Here is a 24,447-nt window from a genome sequence, read left to right on the forward strand (position 1 = left end):
TTATCACTCAAATTGTTCGCGTTCAGAGCAAATGTCAGTGGGGCATGGTTGGAAAATTCGTAAAAATCGTGGACTTTAAAGTCGTCTATATCTTTAAAATGCTTGTATGATGTTAAGAGGTAGTCGACTGTACTTTCCCCATTATTTGTATAGCAAGTTAATTTACCGATGCCTTTATCTTTAAAAAGTCTGCCATTTACTATTCTGATATTAGTAGATTTACATAAATCTAGTAATGGTGGATATGATGGTGATGAATGTGAGGGTGGTGGTGATGATGGTGTTGATGGTGTTTGTGATGGTGGTGGAGATGGTTGTGGTAATAGTTGTGACGGTGGTGGTGATGGATGTGATGGTGGTGGTGATAGTGGTTATGGTGGTGGTAATGGTGGTGGTGGTGATGGTGGTGTTGGTGATGGTGTTGATGGTGGAGGTGATGATGTTGGTGATGATGGTGGTGATGGTGATGGTTGTGGTGTGATAGTGGTGATGGTTATGATGGTGTTTGTGATGACGGTGATTGTGGTAGTGATGGAGGTGGTGATGTTGGTGTTGAAGGTGATGGCGATGGTGATGGGGGTAATGGTTGTGGTGATTGTGATGGTGGTGATGATGGGGGTTATTTGTCATGTTGTTGCTAATTGTTGTGGTGGCTCTGGTGGTGGTGGTGATAAAGATATAGGTGGTGATTAAATTTTTAGGGTGATGGTGGTTGTGGTTGTGGTGATGGTGATTGGAATGGTGGTTGTGATGGTAGTGGTGTGGGCGATGACGACGATGATGGTAATGGAAATGATTATGGTGGTGTTGGTGGTAATTGTGATGGTGATGGTGGTATTGGCGGTGATGGTGATGGAAATGGCTGTGATGGTGGTGTTGGTGGTAATGGTGGTGGTGATGGTAATGAAATTGATGGTGGTGTTGATTGTGGAGGTGATGGTGTTGGTGATGGAGCTTGTTGTGATGGTGATGTTGAAGGTGGTGTTGGAGATACGCTGGTGATGGTCATTGAATTGGTGGCAATGGTGGTGATGGTGACGGACTTTGGGTCGGTGGTGATGGTGGTGACAGTTGTGATGGTGTGCTGGTGGTGCTTGTGGTGGTGGTGCTTGTGATTTTAGTGGTGGTGGTGGTGGCGATGACGATGGTGGTGTTGGTAATGGTGGTGGTGATGGTGGTGGTGACTATGTTGGTGATGGTTGGGTGGTGGTAGTGATTGCAATTGAAGTCCTGGTGGTGGTGATGGTGGTGTTGGCTGTGATAATGGTGTTGATTGAGATTATGGTGGTGATGGCGGAGGTGATAGTGGTGGTAATGATGGTCATGGTGATGGTGGTGGTGATGGTGATAGTGAGTTTGTTGATGGTGGTGATGATGGTTATGGTGATGGTCGTATTGGGGACGGTGGTGGTGGTATTGTTGGAGAAGGTGCTGATGATGGTGGTGTTAGTTGTAGTGATGTTCTCACGTTACTTTCAATCGGTTCCGAGAAGGATTATGAGGGCGGGGTTATGTAACGACTATTATTTTTTATTGACGTCGGTCAATAAAGTCAGCGTTTACAGCAGATAGTTTAACAAATAATTACACTTTTACCATTAACGTCATATAAAACGGTAATTAATACAGTACATTAAAGACAATGTTGGGCATCATCCTCACACCTTTTAACTGTAGTTACTAATGAACAGTTAAAAGCAAATGGTAATCAATTGAATCTTTATGGCGAGTAAGTTGTGAAAACAACAACCTTTAAAGAATCTACGCGGTACCAATTTAATGTCAGTACATGTATATTTCGATTTTCTATAGCCATGCGTTAATATTTTCTTTTTCTTTTTTTTCCTTTGTTCGCATCTAAAAAAACGTGTTTTATAAGAGTGCTACATTGTTACTATCGTCTGTCCAATTCCACGCATAAAAAGCATGCGTTTTGCGACAACAAGGCGCTATAACTAAATATAGTGCAATTCTGTACATGTAGTGTTTTATTATACAAATGTAAATTGGAATAAATGCACACGATGACAAAGTATTGACCCATTTAAACTATAGAAAACAATATGTTAATTTACGACTTAACATTGCAATAGGTGATACGTTCATAAAAATATTTTGACGGGTGGGAGAGAAGAAGAGTTACACGTTAATGTCAGTACATGATAATGAAAAAACAATGAAAGGGAAATACATTAAATGAAGCATTTAATTTCAGGCGAAAAATATTAAATATTTTTTAATGTGGTTTGATTGAGAATTAAATACAATGCTCGTTGATACCAATACATTTATTATTGTACATTTATTATTAGAATTATGTTGTGGTTCATTCTTTGTTAGACTCACTGACTTTTCTTTAGCACCAACTTAGATATGCGTTGATTTTTTTGTCATCTTTGCAATCATAAATGGAGTTTGCGTGAATCCTGTAAAAAAAGTATGAGAGATTGTAAATAAATGACATGTTCCTACTTGATGTTTTTTTTTTCAAAATCTCACCACTGTAGACAAAGGTAAATTACATGGGTGTTTGCAGTTTTCGTAGCCGGTTGATTGGCTTACGTTAAAAAGTCAAACTTAATGTCCTGTGGCTGTACGTAATATTAAATACGTTCAAAGAGCGAACAACTGAAGTGCTTTCAGCGCTTTGATTTATCAATTGTCAGCATTATCATTTCAATAAAGGCATTGTTACAGGATCGTGCCTGTTTCTAAAACTTCTACGACATTGCGGTTGTATGAAAGGAACTGTATAACATTGTATTACACTATTAAATACGATTGAACTATTTAACCCAGAACTAAATATTATATGCACGTGCCTCATGAAACGAAAGTTGTTACTTGAGGCTAGAACAACGTGTTATTATATTATTTTACATGTAGTCCTAACATATGCACATAATAATATATTTCAAGTATGGTTGCAATTAATAAGCTCCATTAGCATTTGAAGTTATACACATATCTTATTATATACATGTACATATATACTATCGATAGTTTTTAATGTAAGAACCTAGTATTTAATAATACATGCATGTATTGTTTCGATAAAATGTATTATTACTTTGTTTTATCATAAACTACTTGATTTATAAACACTGAATGCTTACTATGTCCGTTTGGGCTTTTGGTCTTCTGTATGTAATGTTTAATAAACTTGTTCAACGTGTTGTTTAAGTGCTACCTTATGAACGTCGTTGTTCACGTTACGTAACGGTATACGAACATTTCTCCTGAACGCTACGATTGGAGAAAACAACGGATACTTCCCGTGTAACTAGACATACAATAGCACGAAACCATGGAATACAACTCTCTGACCGCGGACACGCATTTATGGAACCGCAATACGAATGGCTACCGTCGTGGTAAGTTAACAAAGGCGCCACGGAGGTCGAATACGTGGAAATTGTTCCAGTACTAGATAATGGGCTCGATGAGATTTTGACGACGTCTGATTTTTGCTGATGGAGAAACCATAGACTAAAGCACTTGCTTGAAAACGCCGTGTACTTTTACCTGGACATGAGAAAACTTGTGTCCATAATTTTCAGAAAAACAGTAACTTGCTAGTGTGTATTTTCATGAATAAAAACGCATGTTTGAGAGAGTATGACTTTCAAACGCGTGGTTATTATTCATGTCAGTAAAATTCAAGCAGTCATCTGTTGCAGGTGCACAGGTGCAATTATATTTAATATCATAATTTTACAGCGAAGTTTGTGTCACCATATTGAAATAACTTAAGTTCACAGATCGCGGACAGACAAAAAAGCAACCAATATGCAACGTTGATAAATCGTTAATTATGTGAAAATAAAACTTTAACACCGATTATATTATCATGTCTTAACTTCACACCAATCAACACTATTCCAGCTACATATATGTATCAACATAGCATTTATTTAGGTTAGTTAATGTATCAGCATACACTGTTATTCAACCTATGATATACATACAAACAGCCTAATCATCAATATAATACAGTGCTATGATCAAAATCGGCCCATTTAATGTCTCAATTAACGTTTTCAATGACCAACGGGTTTTTATTTAACAACAAAATAAAGCAAAACACCATCACTTGGACATCGTTGACGGTTCTAATGATTGACATGTACAATATCATGTGGGAGATAACTAAATGGAATAACCTGTCTGACCCAAATGATCAGTCTCAAATGGAATTGCTCTATTTTGTACGGTGGCACTAAGGTGATATCACCGCTCCAAAAAAAAAAAGTCGGGAAAACACAAGTTATGTTTTCCCGTCGCCAAAAAAAAATTCACTCGGGGAAACCCAAAATAAGTCTGTTTTCAGGAGGTTTTTTTTTTGCGACGGGAAAACAAAAGTTCTGTTTTTACGTCTTTTTTTTTTTGGAGCGGAAAACACAAGTTCTGTTTTCCCGTCTCTTATTTTTTGAGACTTGAAAACACAATCGCTATATTGTGCGCACAAGATAATCGGCCAATCACAGACGCGGATTATATGGAGGGAACATTTGAAAACGTCCTAAAGGCAAGTTCTGATATAACAAAACATACTACTACTACTACTACTACTACTACTACTACTACTACTACTACTACTACTACTACTACTACTACTACTACTACTACTACTACTACTACTACTTCTACTACTACTACTTCTACTACTACTACTATTACTACTACTACTACTACTACTACTACTGCTGCTGCTGTTGTTGCTGCTTCTGCTGCTGCTACTACTACTACTACTTCTACTACTACTACTACTACTTCTGCTACTTCTATTACTACTACTACTACTACTATCGCTACTGCTACTAATACTACTAATACTACTACAACTAATACTGCTGCTGCTGTTGTTGCTGCTGCTGTTACTACTTCTACTACTACTACTACTACTACTACCTCTACTACAACTACTACTATATATGCGCACAATATAGCGATTGTGTTTTCAAGTCTCAAAAAAAAAGAGACGGGGAAACAGAACTTGTGTTTTCCGCTCAAAAAAAAAGACGTGAAAACAGAACTTTTGTTTTCCCGTCGCCAAAAAAAAACAACTCCTGAAAACAGACTTATTTTGTGTTTCCCCGAGTTAATTTTTTTTTTGGCGACGGGAAAACATAACTTGTGTTTTCCCGACTTTTTTTTGGAGCGGTGATGTCACTTTAGTGCCACCGTAATTTTGCGTGTCCTATTGGGAGCAATCATTTGTTTAGCCGCTTACCACATCAATCAACGGGTTGATAGGGGTAAACGGCCGATTGGCTGCGAGAAAGACATACATGTATCAGTTTTCGCTGATCACCCGGTTTAGGGCTAAAGAGCGGTCTTAGGGTTAATATGTGTCTTGTTCTGATAAAACTGGGCATAATACATGTGCGTGAAGTGTCGTCCCAGATTAGCATGTGCAGTCCGCACTGGCTAATCAGAGACGACACTTTCCGCATAAACTTGATTTTCGTTAAGGAGGGACTTCCTTGAAACTAAAAATACCATACAAGCGGAAAGTGTCGTCCCTGATTAGCCTGTGCGGACTGCACACGCTATTCTGGGACGACACTTTACACACATGCATTATGACCAGCTTTCACAGAACAAGACACATATTCGTTTCGTTCAATTTTCGTTTCAAGTTTACATCTATTTATTAAAGGTACTTGTTCACAAAGTGGATCTGGTTTTGAAGTGTCAGTACATGCCTTTAACAACAAATTTTGCCTGAATCATTCAGCAATCCCAGCCATTGCATATTTGTTTAATATAATTTTTGGCACTACTTAATTGTAATGGTATTTGCCTCACATATTATGTCCTTTATATTTATGTTCAAGAATAATAACGACATGCCCTTCTTTTCAGGTTTCCCAATTCATTTATGGTGATTTTATATAATTTGTAAGGTTTAATAGGGTTTCGTCATATAGTATTGCTGGATTGCTTGTATCATGAATAAAGTGTATGCGTTAACCATTAGTTATAATAGTGAATAGGTTATGGCACATAAAATACCAAAGATGTTCAACTTTCTGAAGAAAGCACCAAAATTGGTACGAAGCTTATTTAATATACCCTTAATAAAATAAGACGTGAGGACACGCTCTATCTGTCCGGGAACCTACTTTTAAACCAATTTCAAAAAGGGAGGTAAAAACGGCTTTTCTGAGATAGAGATTTTCCTGAAATTGCTATATGTCACAATTATTGTGTGAAAATGATTTAAATGTTAAAATAATGCAATATTATGAATGAGAGGTGCATGATCTGTTGAAATTGTATGGGTATTTATTGACGCATTAAATGATAATCCTCTAAATTCGCATTTGAAAGGGGAGATTATAAATAAACACACTTGTATAACATTAGAAGTAAATATATTTAATACCCGTTTCATATAGAATTTACCTTCATTTCAAATCTATAGGTAAAGCATTATATTAAACCTTATTTTGTCGGGCTAATAGGTATCAAAGAGATAATATTAATTTTCTAAAGCACATTTTAATAAAGATCATCATGCTTGTATTTGAATGATGGATTAAAATATAAAGAACATAACAGAACATGTACTTAGTTTATTATTGAATTAAACAACATATTAATTAATGTTAATTAAACTATGTAGTGGAAAGTATATATATATATATATATATATATATATATATATATATATATATATATATATATATATATATATATATATGCGAAGAGTATGTAATGATCTCAGAGCATAATTATAATTATGTTATATACAATTATAATAAAGATATCAAATTATTCAGAAGTAAACAATTATATATTCCTTACGTTTACAATGTACATCAATTAATGTTCATATAAACAAGTTGAGATAGCATAAATAGTATGCCACATAGATTTTACAGAATTCTTGTCAATTTATAATAATAGAATGATAAGCTGCTATATACATGTATATTAAGTATTGTCATGATTGTAACCCAAACTTTTCTAGCAAGAAAATTTCATGGAAAAAAACATTAATTTTTAAACCAAATACCAACTTTACCTTTGTAAATCACATAACAAATGTTCACATAATATACATAACTTTGTTACTAATCAGTAAGTTAAAAAAAACAGTTTTTTTAACAATTAACTATTCAGCAATTATCCACATGAGTATCCAGCATGATATTTGGTAGTGGAGTGTTGAACTGGACTTCAATTATATAATTTAATTAATTAATTAGATCTAGTCTCCTGTGGTTGATATATATTCAATACCAAAAAACTATGAGGTTGTATTGTCATTTAAGAAAGACATTTGTGATGCCTTACTTTGTGCAAATAGTATACTTCACGACAATGAAGCTGTCACCTTATTACGAGCTGCAAGTATTGTACGAAAAGACCTGTTTAGCAAAAAGTATGAATTCAAAGGCTCTTTGATTGATGCCCAGTATCAAGATCTGCCCAAATCTTTAAATATGCTAGTTGAAATGATACCTTCTGGGACAGATATTTGTCACGAGACTGGACCAGAATATAACCTTAAAGATATTGCTTCTTCAATGACTCAGCTCCTGGTTTTTAATGCTGTAAAACGTGTGAAGAAAGATTCAAAACATGTTCGTACGCTGCATCCTTTAGAGAGACAATGTTGCCCTTATATATGGGCCTTACAGTACACAATAAACCCAGATGTAAAAATCTTGTAGACGTATTGTACGAAAAAGGACTATCCGCTGGTAGAGCTGACAGCATACAGAATGGTGCTAGTACTTCACATGGTCAGTGGGCCCACCAAGTGATGGTAGCTGCTCTTTATATATTGAAGTGTAAAGCTTATAAAGAGTATACCGAAAGAGTCACAGATAGTGCTGAAAAGTTAGATTATCAGCAGTGGTCAGATATGATGGATAATATCCACCCTCAATTTGCGTACTGGAATAAAACAATGGAGCTTGAAATACTGTGTTTACAGTTTATGAAATCTCAAAGGGAGGCTAATTACGAGATGTATGTAGAATGCCTGGGTAAGATGGTGCCATGGATGTTTGCAATAGACCATGTTCATTATGCTCGTTGGCTGACTGTCCATTCACAAGATTTAATTTTAATTAAAGAAAGAAGTATCGATGTCCACGAAGAGTTCACAAAAGGACACTTTGTAACAAATAAAACTGAACACAGATTTTTAGCACTTGCTCAGGACCAAATTCATGAGCAGCAGAATGCTATAGTAAAGGGTGACGGTGGATTGGTTGGTCTAACCGAAAATCCAGATGCACTTCGAAGATGGATGGTGTCTGCACCAGAAACATCACGCATTCTTATGGAAGCGAGTGATAATACAGACAATTCAGATGATACGAAACACCATGAGGAGAAGCAAACTAAACAAAAAAGTTTCAGACTCAGGTACGCCAGCTAGTCGAAACAATATATGATATGGGAAATCCCTTTGAAGAAGACACATCAGACCTTTATACACTTGACACAAAAGTTGTCATGTCTCCTGAGGTAATCATGTCAGTCAAGACAGCAGAATCAATTGGAAAAGCTCAGTACGAATCTGTGATTGTTGAACGTCTAAGCAACAATATAAAAGGTTTTTACGAGACAATAAAGAAAAATTCACTTTTTCGAACTGGGTCCAGAAAAAAAGAGGCAAAGGCATCAAAAGTTAAGAGTATGAAAAGTGACATTAAATTATTTTCTTGAATGTATATTTCATGTCAGGTGAGAGACGGTGATTTGGACATCTTTTTTGAACACAAAAACCATGCATGGCCCCCATCTATAGCAGAAAATAACAAGATAAGACTAGGTAGTAAAGCTGACCTACTGAAGTGTCTAGAAAGAGAAGAGGAATCGCCAGAGATGAGTCCTCCTGTAGAGGTTAGCATACAAGATGGTGCTGCCATTGTTCAGTCCCTGGATCCCAATAGGTCAGACAAGAGAGTTCAAACGTTCAGTGATTATGCATTGAAGCTTGTATTACCTTATTTATCTCAGCAGCTAATGTCAGTCAACAGGGTCGATGTAGTATAGGATACGTACAACCCCAACAGCCTCAAAGTACATACTAGACACAGTTGAGGGGCAGGCGATAAAATCAGAGTAAACGGATCAACTCGAATTCCTGCTAACTGGAAATCATTCTTAAGGGTTGATGAAAACAAAGCAACACTTTACGAGTTTCTGGCAACACAAATTAGTCTTTTGAAAACACCACCAGGGAAGGTGGTTTTGACCACTTTTAGAGAGAATGTTTTAGTTGCTAACAGCAGCACCAAGCCAGTGGAACCAGAAATCAGCAATATACAGCCTTGCAACCATGAGGAATCTGATTCTCGTATGGTTTTGCATGCTGTGGATGCGTATAAACAAGGCTACAAGCGAGTAATGCTTCATGCAACTGACACAAATGTCTTTGTGCTAACGATTTGCACCATCAGTCAGTTTGAAAATTGTGAACTGTGGCTAGCATTTGGACACAACAAACATTTCAGGTACATACGAGCTCATTTGATAGCCATTTTTCTTGGCAAAGATGTTTCGTTTGACCTTTTATTTCTTTTATTAGTTCATGCATTGTCAGGATGCGATAACTGTCTGTGCATTTGCAGGCATTGGCACAAAGACAGCATTCACGCTTTTCATTACGCTCCCTCATCTTTTTCCAGTTTTTAAACGGTTGTCAAGTCCCTTGATTTCAGTGACAGATGAGGATTTCAAAGTTGTGTAACGATACATTATCTTATTGTAAAGCAAAACCTCATCCCATGCATCTGTAAATGAAGCTATGAAGCATCTCTTTTCTCAAGGAAATAGACAGATTGATTCCACCTACCAGATGCGCAATTGTCCAGCATGTTAAAAGGGCTGTGTATCAAACAGGTCACGTTTGGGGTCAAGCCATGATTGCGAATCCTGAGTTGCCTAATCCTAGTGACTGGTGTTGGATCAAGAACAATAACACTTGGGTCCCATTTTGGAGTTCCCTTCCGGAAGCTGCTAAGAGTTGTAGAGAGCTTATCAAATGCAACTGTAAAAACACCTGCTCTGGTAGATGTAAATGAAATGCATCGAGGCAAATTTACTCTATACACAGTTGTGCCATTGTGAAGGCCTTTGTGTAAGAGAATAAGATACTTACATAATACAAGTATATACCAAAAGTATTAGATACATTTAAGTATACACTCTATTATAAATAAGTTTATATGATATGAATACATGACATCACTACGAATTACTGCTGTATAGAACTAATGGATTTATCTATAATACATTTCATGATTGTTTAGATAATACTGGTATACATGAAAAACCAAGAATTGGGCCTCATTCTGAGTTTTAATCTACTGATCATTTTAGTTGTGTATAATTATGCATTAACCATACATGAACAGATTATTGAATTATCATTGTTTAGGAGAAAATTTCTTCTAACAAATATTACAAGAACCAAACCGAATTAAGATAACATATTCAACACTGAAGTTGTTTAGACTTGATCAAGTTCATTTGTTAGTTAGTTTGCTTGTAATTGAAAAATAATTATTATATTTTATATCATGCATTTGATATGAACTGAAGTTTATGAATAGGTAGGAAAAAAATATATATGGTACTGTTTTGCTTAATCATGTTCTCATTTTACTCATACTCAGTATTGAAGCTGATACTCAGTATTGAAGTTGATATACACTAAACAATAATTAGTAAGTTCCCATGTAGGGCCTCATATATGGCTTTAACCTTAATAATTAAATATGGAATACTTGTTATGAGATATTAATAATGCAAAAATGATAAATTATTTTAAGATTTTTTATTGGTCCAGTGATTCAACATTATTTGTATTATTTGCATTACCGGAGAGGTATTACTTAAGTGTTCCCCATTAGGGGCCTCATTACTTTTGGGGCAGGAATTGTTTAGTTTTGGATTTAAAAAGTTGTAGGACATTTATTAAGATCAATTTAGTTAAATATTATATGTAAGATTAATAAGTGGTCATTTTTAAGCATTAAATGTATTGAAACCATTATTTTTAGATTTTTTCCCTTTTGGGGCCTCATTTTTGTAATTTTACTGTGTTCTTAGTATAAAAATGTTTGATACATCAAATATTGATACATTTTTAGATAAAGAAACAATAGTTAATGAAAAAAATATGTATTGTTTTTGTTTCTAATCCTGTTGCTCAAAAATAAAAAATGAAAAATGGGCCCCCTTTTGGAGCCTCATTTTAGGGCATATAGAGTTTTCCAATCGCGTGTCCTCACATCTTATTGAATTCAGCATACCTTAAAATGGTTATATACAAAGTTTCATGCTTTCTTCACAAAGTTGAACATCTTTTTCCTATAACCTATAGACTATAATGTTCATAGACTAGCAACACAATTACATACAAAATGTACTTTTTTTCAGCGAGAAAACTAACTCGAACAATGTGAATGTATATTGCATCTTAGCAAGTACTATCGTACATGCTGTTAGCCACACTTGCTCACTAACAATTCGAGTCGATGTATGAAAGTTCACTAGTCTTGTTATATTTTCAAAGAATGAAATGACCGCAAACTGATTTAATTTAAAGCAAGTAATGTTTGGTTTTAAGAGCAACAATCAAACAATTATGGATACTCATTCTAAAGCATCCGGGGAAATCCGTATAATATCCTGATTATACTTAAAAGGACATACACAAGTTATCAAGACTGTTGACTTATGCTTCAACACTCATTTATGATATTGCCTTACTTTCAGAACAAATTATCTAACACAGATTGCAGTATCTAGACGATCAAAAAAGAAGCCAAAACCTAGTGCAGTGTAAATTCTGTGACGGTTTTATAATCATGATAAAGATAAGGTCAGCGAGGGTTTATGTCCTAATTTCTACTACATAAACCAGCGTGTCGCTTGATCGTGCCAGTCAGGAGTCAGGATGCTTCGTCTCTGTGTCGCCGTCGTCGTCGTCGTCGTGGCTTGCGCGCTGCCGCAGCCAAATATCAAACATCTGAAACCTGGAGGCTTCGAGGTTTCTGTTGATGGTCAGAGCAATTTGATGTTTATTATGTATTCAGACTATAATATTATGATTGTTGGGATCAAATAGATACTCGATGGTAAAAGAAATACATGTACCGATATTTGACGAAGATGGTAAGCAGTTATATGTGAAGAAATTGAAATTTACTGTGGTGTGTGTAATTGTTGATAGAAAGAACGATGTTCATGGTAATGAAAAAACAACTATTAATACAGACTTTAACGTAAAGTTGCATTCCGTTTAAGATTTTGCTAATTCACGTTTAAGTTGAATTTCCAATGCAGACTACTTTCATAATGCTATCTTGGCATCAATGTCAATTTTTTTCTTTTCGGCGGGTTACCATTCAAATTATTTATTTGTTGAAAAGGCTTAAGTTTAGTGTAACAACACATTTTCCTTAAGTGTGTTGGTGTTGTTGTTTTTTCTTCTTACATTATTTGCGTCGTATTTAAGGTTTCAATATTGTAGCATGGCATTTGCTTTGTCTTTACTACAGATGTTCCAGGTTTGCAGTGGAAGCGAATCAAGTACGTCATCGACGGGAAGGCATTTTCGGAGAAACTGCATCAGTCGGGTATGTGTTTTGGGTCTTCAACTATCAATAGCGAAATAGAGCTTCGCTCCGGCGAAACGGGGCTTTATGCATATGCGTAGAAGAGGCTTCCTTTACAAGAATATTACCGTAAAAGCGGAAAGCGTCATCCCTGATTAACCTGTGCAGACTGCAAAGGCTAATCTGGGACGACACTTTACGCAAATGCATTAAGCCTTCTTTTCACAGACCCTAAACGTATTTTTTTTACACGCTTTTCTTTGTCACAAACCCACATTTATGCTTCTGTCACGACTTGGATAGGAAAGGGCTGTTAATAAGCCAATTAAAGGATGCTTCCCGAGTGGTCCGCACATTCCTAAGATACGGAATTAATGGGTCATATCGTATGGATTTAACTGACCACCTTTCACAAAGTGAAAATTAGTGTATGTGCATATGCAATCTTTTCAAGAAGTGTATACTTGTTATATTTTTGTGAAGCATGAATATGCTTGCATTTACAAACATATCTTTTCACACGTTCAAAAAATAATTACAAGCGTATTCATCATGAAAAAAGACATTCATTCACCTAATTAATTTACAATTAGCGACGTTTTCTCTTTCACAATTAGTCTTATTTGCCTTAAATGTATTCATTGTTAACAATTTAAGTCCACGAAACCACGTATCTCTGGTCCATGCGGTCAGCTCATGTTGACAAGCACGCGTAAACTGATAGCGTATCCATATATTGCTCCTGCTCCTATACTGACAGATTTCGGTTAAGGATAACAGAACACATGTTGTCCTAGTTTTGTATAATATAGGGCCGTGCTATGTGAAAAGGGGTTTACTGCATTTGCGTAAAGTGCCGTCCCAGATAAGCATGTATAGTCCGCACAGGCAAATCAGTGACGACACTTTCCACTTTTATGATTTTTTTTTGTTTTAAGAAAGTCTCTTCTAAGCAAGTATCTCATTTAGGCGGAAAGTGTCGTCACCGATTAGCCTGTGCTGCCTGCACAGGCTAATATGGAACGACACTTTACGCACATGCATTACGTTACATGTGCCTCTTCCAACTAGTGTTACCGGTATTCCAAACTTGTATTTCCCAGAGCGTGCCAATAATGATAAACATTTAATTTTTTATATACATTGTAGAAGTGACGTGTTGATAACGCTTTAGAGCATCTTACTAGAAATTAATAGTTCTTAATATCATCTTATGCATATTCAAACGAGGTATTTAGTTGTTGTCTAGCGTTGGTAATTATTTTAAATTCAATATTTCGTGCATGATGATATAAAAACGTTATATTTTATAATCTAACTTAATTCCTAACCATTAATATTTAAATAGCTCTGTAACATTAGTCAAGCAACTCGTTTGGAACATGCATGTCATGTTAATAAATAATTGATAATAAAGAAAGAGTCCATATTACTAGTATATTTATTAATGCTTTTAAACCCATTCAAATATGTGTGTACAAGCAATGCACCGGTATGTTAACTGGAATTTATGGTTTGAATGTTCCATGGATTTGCCTCTACTCTAATATCATTATCGCGAATCATGATGCTATTGGTCCTTCACAAGTTTTATGTATTTTTCGACCATTTTGAATACTAATTGTTATTATAGTATTAAGTTATATGACATGAAACAACTGTGCTATTATTACTATTAATATGTTTAGCACACAACTGGTGTTCCTCATTTAAACGTTTATATGAAGTTACGATTTATTGCAGTGGATGGTACGTGGAAGCACCACAAGAACGACGGTGATGTCACATCCGGCCGCAAAATCAAGTACACATTGGTCGGCACACATAATGGAAAGAAGATTATGAAAAGTGGTTCGATGAAAGCAGGTTGTTATATTTTTAAGTATTAAGATATTTTGTCGCGAAGCCATTAATGCTGTACTAATACATCATAGACCGATAAGATAACAAATAGACTGGAACAATAAGATGCGGTGTGCTGTGTTTGAAAAGACTAGTTCAGCGAATTCGTACATTGATTAATAGTTATAACAGCGACAACAACACACCATCTCTTTTAATATCATTCTTTAACCGCAGCATTAAACTAGTTTAAAGGGGCGTTTTGGTATTCAACCTCACGTTTTATTAATCATCCTTCTCTAGCATTATTCTGTATCATTTCTCTCCGTTTTTTCGTCGATCTTTTTCCAATTTTTAATTTAACAACTATTTGGAAAATTTACAATCAGTAAATGCCGTCCCTTTAACAATAGCTCTGATACAAGTATGTAAGAACATATCGGACATACATGGAGACATATCATCACTTACATATCCGACATACATGGAGGGCTAGCATCATTTACATATCGAACATACATGGAGATATAATTAAAATTACAAATTACATATTTCTTACATATTTCTTCAAGTCGCCGTTATATCCAAATTATTAATCAATGTACAAATTCGCTGAACTAGTCTTTTTAAACACATAAACATATCAAATATATATGTTTACTAAAATATTTCATGATGTAAACTATTTACAATAAAACATAATACAATTTTCAGAGCAGACGGGCATATCTGTGCTCCCTCTGGATCACCCTCGACGCCAGTCAGGCACCCTCGTGTTCCGGGACGACTTCGATGGTGCCGTGGACACTTCCAATTGGGACTATGAAATATCCATGTATGGCGGTTATGTAAGTGATTCTATATCCCTATATTTTGCGGATATTTTAGTGATGATATGTCCCGAGGTATGTCGGATATGTAAGTTGTACCTGAAGATCCCCATCAGAGTCGAATAAGTGTGGGATAATATATCCATATATATGTCTTGTACGTACGTGAAGCTATTCATCCATGTATGCCGAATATGTAAGGGATTCTATGTCTCCATGTATGTCGGATATATGTAAGTGATGCTATGTCTCCGTGTCTGTCGGATATGTATTAAAGTGATTCTATGTCTCCATGTTATCGGATATGTAAATGATGTTATGTCTCCATGTATGTCGGATATGTAAGTGATGTTATGTCTCAATGTGTGTTGGTTATATAAGTGAGGCTATGTATCCATGTGTGTCGGATATATGTAAGTAATAATAAGTTTCCATGTATGTCGGATATATAAGTGATGCTATGTCTATATGCATCTCAGATATCTAATTAATGTTATGAGTGCTTAGGCGTGTCGGAAATGTTAGAGATTATATGTTACGCTATGTTGGATATGTATGTGATACTAGAAGATCACCATCAATGGTGGATATGTAACTAATGAAACCATAGGTTTATTGGATAAGTAAGCGATAGTGGAAAACAATGTTATTCTTTATTTGATAGGTTTTATTACTACGTGTGTATTCAATTAATATTTGACAATACTTTATATCTAAGTGTGACGTCATAATTTGATAAAATGATGACATTTTGACGTTAAGACTAGAAACAAAATCAAATGAACGTACATGTAGATGAACATGTCCGCCTACATGTTTAACGGCATTGTTTGTAAATTATTATACGTGTGTTTATGCAAATCAGTATCCACTTTTAGAACTGGGAGATTCAGGTGTACACTAACGACCCACTGAACGTCTTCACCAGAAACGGGCACTTGTTTTTAAAACCGGTAACTTCGAATGTTTCTTTTACCGGATATTCGGCTACTTTATTTCATAGCATTATTTTCCCAGAAGATTTATAAGATCAATGAATATGTGTAAAACGTCATAATCAACGTACTCAAAATTGCATTAGTTGTTTTATACCAAATATTTCATTCATTTAAATTGGATTGTGTTTTTATGTCATTAATTTACATATATCTACCGCGTGTTCATCGGACTGTTGTTTTTTCCCAGACGCTCACTTCCGAAAAGTTCAACGAGGGTTACCTTCATACTGGAACCATGGACGTTGCACGTGAGCGAATGTTTTTTGAAATATAATATTTTTGCTATTGAAATGTACACAATTCCAACTTTTTCATTCATTATAATTATGAGCATATCTAAACTTATAAATTATGTGTGTGAATTACTCAAAACAACACTAAACTATTTGAGTTTGGATAAAGCGAACGTTTTTTCTCGTTTGACTTGAAGCGCAAGTGTCTGACATTGTTTAAACCCACGGTATCCATCAGTTTTCTTTACATTATCAGGAAGCATATCTTATTTGAGTGAAAGGTTTCGACATTGTTTGTATCCTACAGATACGTATTAGTTCTCAGTTCAAATCCTGTAATCGAGCATCAAAAACATAATCTGTAAATTTTTAGAATAACCACCTTCCTATTTCTGTTTCCTTTTCAGAACTGTGGGGTCGATGTACGAATGCCGACAGATATGGATGCGTACGTCACGGTAGGGACGGTCTCCTTCCACCGGTCATGTCCGGTAAAATCACGAGCAAAAAGACAATTCGGTTTGGTCGCGTCAACGTGCGCGCACGAGTTCCTCAGGGCGACTGGATTTGGCCAGGTAAAACCCGACATTGCTATATAGACGCTAGCGAATAGAACAGATGTTTTCTGTTTCAACAATTGAATTTTTAAACAATCCACTATAAAACATGTATTAACGTGTGTATAACTTAAATGCTACCAATGGATTGGCAATAAATTAAATTCATGAATTATTAATTGGGATCTATTTTGTTCAAATGTGCGTACAAATAATTATCTCATCCATAGGCGGCTACAGGTGGGGGGCGGACGCGGCGTACGCCCCCCCCCCCCCCCGTAAAATCGCCAAAGTTAAGTCAATTCATTTGATGTTTCACACTTAACTAGATCTAAATCACCTATTTAAACTTGTCAAAGCCTTCAAAATCACTAAAATCGCGGAGCTTCCGGGGGGCTTCGCCACCCTGGACCCCCAAAAACTATAATATAATAATATGTTATTACATTTCAGCTATCTGGATGCTGCCACGTGACTCTCGCTATGGCGGATGGCCGGCTTCCGGTGAAATCGACCTGATGGAAAGCCGAGGTCTGCATAAATAAAAAAAATATTATCAAATGTGTCCTCATAAGTTAAAGAACCATCTATACGAAAATAATAGCAAAGCACAATCCATGTTCGTACAAAAGTAAAAACTTTGCATGTCTTGTGTTTTTGTTGTTGTTTTTTCAGTATATTTAAATAATGAGGTGTATCATCTTACCTCATAAGCTGTCCAAAAATCTGGATAAATGAAACAATGTTTTTTAGTATATAAATAATAAAATTTGATAAATTTTACCATAGCTTTACTTTACCATTTATGATTCAACGTGCAGGCAACAGTGTTGCGCGCGCACCTGACGGAAATGACCATGGACGAAACGAAATCGGTTCAACTTTACACTGGGGACCCGACGCTGGGCAAAATAAATTTTACCTCACGCATGGAGAAAGGTATCCAGATTTTTGCATTATATCATTTTTCATTTGAATTTCTACTATTACTTTACATTGACGGAAATTGAAGTAAAAGTACTTTATTTATTATTCAGAACGACACTGGCACGTTTACGCCTCTATGTGTTGCAGTTATTGTGTTGCTTTTAGTGTTTTGAGTTTTGCTGTTGTTAATGTTTTTGTCTAAAAAATCAGGTAATGATTATATCAATATTAAGCAAAGGCTTCAAAGATCACAGTAATATAATTGTCACACGAATTAAGCAAGTGAGCAATCTTTTAAATATGTGATTACATCATAGCAAAAAAAAAACACGGATTAACTGCTTACATAAAAAGCCGATCATAGCATTTCACTATGTTGCATGTAATGACACTTTGCTTCTTCAATTGTTTCAGGGACGACAACTCCTACTCCAATTCTTTCCATGTGTACTCATTGGACTGGACAGTTGACCACATCATGTGAGTTGTTCCGAAATGTATATAAATCTCGTTCTGAGAAAACTGGGCTTAATTCATGTGCGTAAAGAGTCGTCTCAGATTAGCCTGTGCAGTCCGCAAGGCTAATCAGGGACGACACTTTCCGCTTTAATGGTATTTTTAGTTTCAATGAAGTCCCTCCTTACCAAAAATCAAGTTTAGGCGGAAAGTGTCGTCCCTGATTAGCCTGTGCGGACTGCACAGGCTAATCTGGGACGACACTTTACGCACATGTATTATGCCCAGTTTTATCAGAACAAGACACATAATAATCTCGCTAATCTGAGCCTGTTCTGGGATTACTTCGCCTAGAAGGCGACTCAATTCATAAACATTATAAGAATACCATAAAACATTGGGGTTTTTTTTATTTAAAATGTCAAAACCATCTTTGATGAGTCGTATTTAAGGGGCCGTTTAACGTTTTGGTAAATTGACAAAATTAGAAGAAGTTGTTGAAGATTCGCAAATTTTCGTTTTAATTATGATATTTTTACCATTTTACCATGGTCTTAAATATCCATTATATGCATCTTCAGACGATTTGAAGCCTGAAAATTATGAATCGTTGTGCGACGCGAAACGATTGAATAATTTGGAAAGTTCTGTTGTTGGCGTTTTATTTTGGGAAACTACGAGGATAGCTTATATAGGAAAAAATACATCCGCTGTAAACATGAGCATGGATAGTCGAGTGGTTTAGGCGGGGTACGTTTTTCTCCAGGACTCCACGGGTCAGTGGTTGGAGCCTTGTTGCGGATTACTTTTTTTCCTTTTTTAAATTGTATTTTTTAATGGAGATTTTTAGGTCAAATGTTTAAATTTATCAATATAAAGCATTTCATGACATGCTTCAATACATGTCAAAATCTGTTAAACGGCCCCTTTAAGACATAACTCACTGGACTTTGGATGAAAGAAAATAAAATTGTGTCAAGTATAATTAATCTGAATTTTCTGCCAGTGTTTGTTTAAAAAAGGATTTTTGTCGGGCTTTTTTTCCGAATAATTCACAGCAACGATAACATATGAGTATGAAATGAATCACGACTTCGAAACGCTTTGTTCCATTTAGTATACACCAACCTTTAGTTGGAAACGATTTTAAAAGATGCGTTTAAGTCCGTTTATTTTAGATGGCAACTTCCGGAATTATTAATGATTTTTTCACTTTAACGCTCATATATTATAGATTTGTGCATAGTAACCCACATTTTATTTCCTTCTTTGTCTTTAGACACGTCTCGTGTAAGAATTTATCATAATTTTATTGAAATGTAAGTTTATTGTCGCAAATTGTCATGGCATAATCAGACGGGGTTCTTACTTGTTAACGTTGTTCTTATTTTGCATGTAACGCGTTGTGTTAAAGTTATTTAAATTATGTAAATGTGATGTTATTTTCTTTTTCACCAATTATTTTGTTGCTCACTTTTTATCGTTGTTGATATCGTCATAATCTTAATATGTATTTAAAATGATGAACCTTTAAAATTCCACAGCAATATCCACTTTCAAATTGTACAGTTCAACATTCTGAATTGTATTACTCACCATATAAATAATACGCGGCATTTGTTTAATACAGATAAGTTGAGAGATATATGAAGCGACATTCATCCAAATAGTAATAGCGATTGGCCTAGTCGACTATTGTGTGCTTCCTCATTTAAACAAAAGAGATATTGCTCAATACAATACGTAAGTGTCCATTTTATTATTTTGTTTTTTTCCAATACCTTACTTTCGATTTTAATGTTTGAAAAAACTTTTCCAGAATCTTAGTCGACAACATCGAGGTGTTGCGTGTCAATATCGAAAACGGCGGATTCTGGCAGAAGGGCGGATTTGGCGGCAACAACCCGTGGTCTGGTGGAACAAAGGCCGCCCCATTCGACCAGGCGGTATGTACAGACGTGGACCACAGTGGCACTACATTTTTACACTCTTACTAACGGCCTTCCTGAATAATAATAATAATAATAATAATAATAATAATAATAATAATAACTTTATTTTATGAAGAATTCACATTAAGAAATAATTTCTTTTTTACAATGTGGTCTTCAGTAACAAAACACAAGTATATATTTTGAAACATGCATACGAACATACAAGGGAAAAAAGAAAATGAACTATACAGTTAAATGTTATAATAACTTCCTTATCAATTCCGACGACGTCGACGACGACGAAGACAACGACGACGATGATAATGATGACGATGATGATTATGATAATACAAAATATGCAAAATGTGATACAAAAAACAATCTATCAAAAATTAATCTTTCAAATAAATCACATCAGACACATCACAACAAAGTATTAATATAGAAAAATTAACAAATGAGCATACATATATATCAATGATTTGTTTGGAGGTATTCTTAAAATTTTATTTTGAATGTAGTATTCGAAGACACTTGTCGGATGCTTATTGGAATTGAATTCCATATGGTTCGTGACCGAAACGAAAACGCTCGTTTTCCATAATTTGTTTTAAACGGAATAGATGATATATCAGTGTGTGTGATGGATCTAAGAGCGTACACATTGTTATTTGAGATATGTATAACATTATTGAAATAAGAGGGCATTGCGCCTATTACAAACTTATGAACAATAGATCCAGTTAGGAAAGTACATCTGTTATTGAATGTCAACCAACCAAGTTCTTTGAATAAGGGAGCTGAAGGAGTTGAATATGGTTTATTCAGTATTATTTTAGCAGCTAGTTTTTGTATCGAATGTATTTTACGTAAGTGTGACTGTGTTGCTGAACACCATAATGCGCAACAATAATCCATAGTCGTTAATATATATGAATATATATATATATATATATATATATATATATATATATATATATATATTAATGATTATTAAATAAGAAGTCAATACAATTAAAATTGAAATTGAGAGCGGAATGCATGTTTTTCTGTCATTTTTTTCCAAGCGAATATATAATGTTAACAAAACATTACTTAGATCTACTTCAAACTATTTCGTTTGATTCGTATTTCAGTTCTACCTGATCTTGAACGTTGCCATCGGAGGAACCAATGGTTTCTTCCCGGATGACTGGACGTACAACAGCCGGAAACCATGGAACAATAACTCTCCGACAGAGCCTGCTGATTTCTGGAACCATAAGAACGATTGGCTCCCGTCTTGGCAAGGGGACAATGTCGCAATGGAGGTCGACTACGTGGAGATGTTCCAGTACTAAACACTTGTCATTAATGTATCGAGCATCGCTCTGAGAAACGGGGCTTTATGCATGTGCGAAAAGTGTCGTCCAAGATTAGCCTGTGCAAACGGCACAGGCTTATTTAGGACGAAACGTTTTGCTTTAATTGGATTTTCGCTCAGAAAACACTTCCTTTTAACGAAAAATACCATGAAAGCGAACAAGTTTCGTCCATAAATGATCTTTGCGAACTGTACAGGCTAATCTATGACAACATTGTATGCATTTAGACCCGATTTCCTAGAGCGATTTAAATCTGTGTTGTTGTTGTTTTTTTTACAAAATCACATTCCTTATTATATGTAATAAATTAAATTTTTGAGAAGTTGCACAGTTTTTTTTTATAATGAAATAGTGTTTGGGTATCCTTTTTGTGTCCTACTGAATACAATAAGGAGTATGTCTGTGGGAATTGAATTATATGGGTAAAAACGAGTGATTTGAGAGCACTCAATATTTGATTGTGTGAAGAACAAGTGATTGGACAGCACCATGATTTAGGCTACAAGGCTCTCGCTGTTAGTGAATAAATTTTACGAAGCACAATTGTTAAAATGCAATCTGAATACAAATAGTAATTCACTTCCAAATATGCAAAGGCGAAAACAACCGAGAATATATGTACACAAGACGCTTTTCTTGGTTGTATTCGCTTTTGCGTATTTGGAAGTGCAGCCGGGTAAATCATTCAGTGTTTATATCAACTGCACAATGTAAATTGTCAACAAAAGTGACAAAAGCAGACTATCAGTAAAACAATTGAAAACAAAATAGATATAAAAAAATATATTGCAACAAGAACAGGCACTAGTAAAAAGGTGAAAGACTGCCTGCAGCCATGAACTGTTAGGTAAACATAAATTGTACAACAAAACAACAAAGTAAAATAAAAAATATACCATTCAAAAAGGAAGTAATCATAAAGTTAAACAGTGGAGATGCGGCCTTAAACCGCCAGACGACATAGGAAAAACATGAATATACAACAGCTATTGGCCTTAATAACATGAGTTGTTAAAAGGTGACAGACTACCTGCACGCGTAAACTGTCAAGGAAACATAAATTTTAAAGCAACACAAAAAACAAAGGAAAGATAAGAAAATGTACCGTCAAAGGATTATGCAATCATGTAGTGAAGCAATGGATCTGCGGCCTCAAACCGTCAGACGACATAGGAAATATATACAAAAAGTATTGGCCTTAACAGGAACTTGTAAAAAGTGGAAGATTACTTTCAGCCTTAAACAGTTAGGTAAACATAACCTGAAAAGCAACACAACAAAAGTAAAATAAAAATGGTAACCCATAAACAGAGCAGGCAATCATGTAGTACAAGAATGGAGTTGTGGCTTTAATCCCGCAGACAACCAGAGCGGAATATACAACAATTATGGGCACGAAGAACAAGTACAGGTAAAGAAGTAAAAGACTACCTGTCAGGTAAACATAAAATGTACAACACGATAAGGAACGTATTGATAAAAGAGCAACCAATTTAGTAGTTTAACAATGGCGTTGCGGTATTAAACTGTCAGAAAACGAAATATATATTATATATATAACAAATATTAGCCTAAAATACAGGCACTGGTAAAAAGGGTGAAAGACTATCTACTAGTTAGCCTCGTCATTTAAATCATGTGTTAAATTGGGTTAACCATCATTGGTTATGGGTACGTAAAGTAAATAAAGATAATGGGTAATGATGGAAAGCATGTATTTAATTAACAGGGTTTCGATGACAAAACCTAGTAGTCGTCTAAAGTGTAACTTGTGTGATTTAGAGGAGCACCAGAATGTACGCTGGGTTGTAACAGGTCGCTGTGAGACGCCATTTCCTTGAATTCAGAGACATAAAAACCAATATGTCCAAAAGTAGCTCAGAAAGTCATTACCCAGAAGCATCTGTTTGGAGATGAAGATAATTGGACGGGAGTCATCGATATTCGGATGGTTAGCCAAGCACAAAGGTTTATGAAACCCTGGACTATCACTTAGTAGCACGAATTTAAAACACCTAGAGAGGATAGTAGTTCCTAGGATTACCATACGTGACCAACCGAATAAACTCAAAAGTTAAACATACGTTAATTGAAGGCAATGCACAGTTGCAAAATATTAAATGAAATGGTATGTAAACAAGTACCGATGATTAAATGTGTATACCCCCGGGGAGGGAGTAACTTTCTATATACGGTGTTTTTCGACTAAAATTATAGATATGGGTATAGTTTTGAACATCTAGGTATAGATATGGGTATTGAAATCTGAAATTTGCTTGTATAAAAATATATATAGATTTGAAAGTATCAGTATCAACATGGGTATGATAAATTTCATTCTTGTATATAAATGTGTTTTGAAAATCACAATATGCTAATGAGGACAGGGTTGACCTTTGAAAATTAACGAATTATTGTGTTGTATGACTACAATATACAGACATATTTTTAAATGGCAAAGTTGTATGATACATATATGAAATATACAAATAAACATATAATAGCAAATTCAATAAGTATACTGTATTGATATGATAGAGATTAAAATACTAGTATAAATGTGGCCATTTAATCAAATTCTAGTTATGAAATGGGTACAGTTTATCAAAAATTGTGTATTGAAATGGGTCCACTTTCTCAATGGTATCGTATTCAAATGGTTCTGCTTTTTCAAAAATCTTGTATCAAACCGGGTCTACTTTATCAGAGTTCC

At 35.2% G+C, this 24,447-nt stretch overlaps 2 protein-coding genes across 2 annotated transcripts; both read left to right on the forward strand.

The window, feature by feature from the left end:
- The first annotated feature begins 235 nt into the window (after nucleotides 1–235).
- Nucleotides 236–1,115, forward strand: LOC127846115 (uncharacterized). The gene is made up of 2 exons (XM_052377291.1): nucleotides 236–370; nucleotides 702–1,115. Exons 1-2 carry the CDS (start codon nucleotides 236–238, stop codon nucleotides 1,113–1,115), a joined length of 549 nt encoding a protein of 182 aa, XP_052233251.1.
- Nucleotides 1,116–11,870: 10,755 nt separating this feature from the next.
- Nucleotides 11,871–22,059, forward strand: LOC127844472 (beta-1,3-glucan-binding protein-like). The gene is made up of 12 exons (XM_052374718.1): nucleotides 11,871–12,038; nucleotides 12,537–12,614; nucleotides 14,337–14,459; nucleotides 15,150–15,283; nucleotides 16,144–16,218; nucleotides 16,451–16,511; nucleotides 16,904–17,071; nucleotides 17,507–17,584; nucleotides 17,875–17,992; nucleotides 18,395–18,460; nucleotides 20,256–20,382; nucleotides 21,507–22,059. The coding sequence occupies exons 1-12, from the start codon at nucleotides 11,933–11,935 to the stop codon at nucleotides 21,708–21,710; spliced, it is 1,338 nt and encodes a 445-aa protein (XP_052230678.1). The 5' UTR covers nucleotides 11,871–11,932; the 3' UTR covers nucleotides 21,711–22,059.
- Nucleotides 22,060–24,447: the final 2,388 nt, after the last annotated feature.

This window comes from Dreissena polymorpha, chromosome 9 (genome assembly GCF_020536995.1).
Source record: "Dreissena polymorpha isolate Duluth1 chromosome 9, UMN_Dpol_1.0, whole genome shotgun sequence".
Taxonomy (NCBI): Eukaryota; Metazoa; Mollusca; class Bivalvia; order Myida; family Dreissenidae; genus Dreissena; species Dreissena polymorpha.

Bases quoted from the DNA above. Each gene is read 5' to 3' on its own strand.
- LOC127846115 (XM_052377291.1), top strand. From the start codon at position 236: ATGGTGGATATGATGGTGATGAATGTGAGGGTGGTGGTGATGATGGTG. The intron at 371-701 runs GTTATGGTGGTG...TTAAATTTTTAG, and splicing joins TGATGGTGGTGGTGATAGTG to GGTGATGGTGGTTGTGGTTG.
- LOC127844472 (XM_052374718.1), top strand. From the start codon at position 11,933: ATGCTTCGTCTCTGTGTCGCCGTCGTCGTCGTCGTCGTGGCTTGCGCG. The intron at 12,039-12,536 runs GTCAGAGCAATT...TCTTTACTACAG, and splicing joins CTTCGAGGTTTCTGTTGATG to ATGTTCCAGGTTTGCAGTGG. The intron at 17,993-18,394 runs GTATCCAGATTT...CAATTGTTTCAG, and splicing joins TACCTCACGCATGGAGAAAG to GGACGACAACTCCTACTCCA.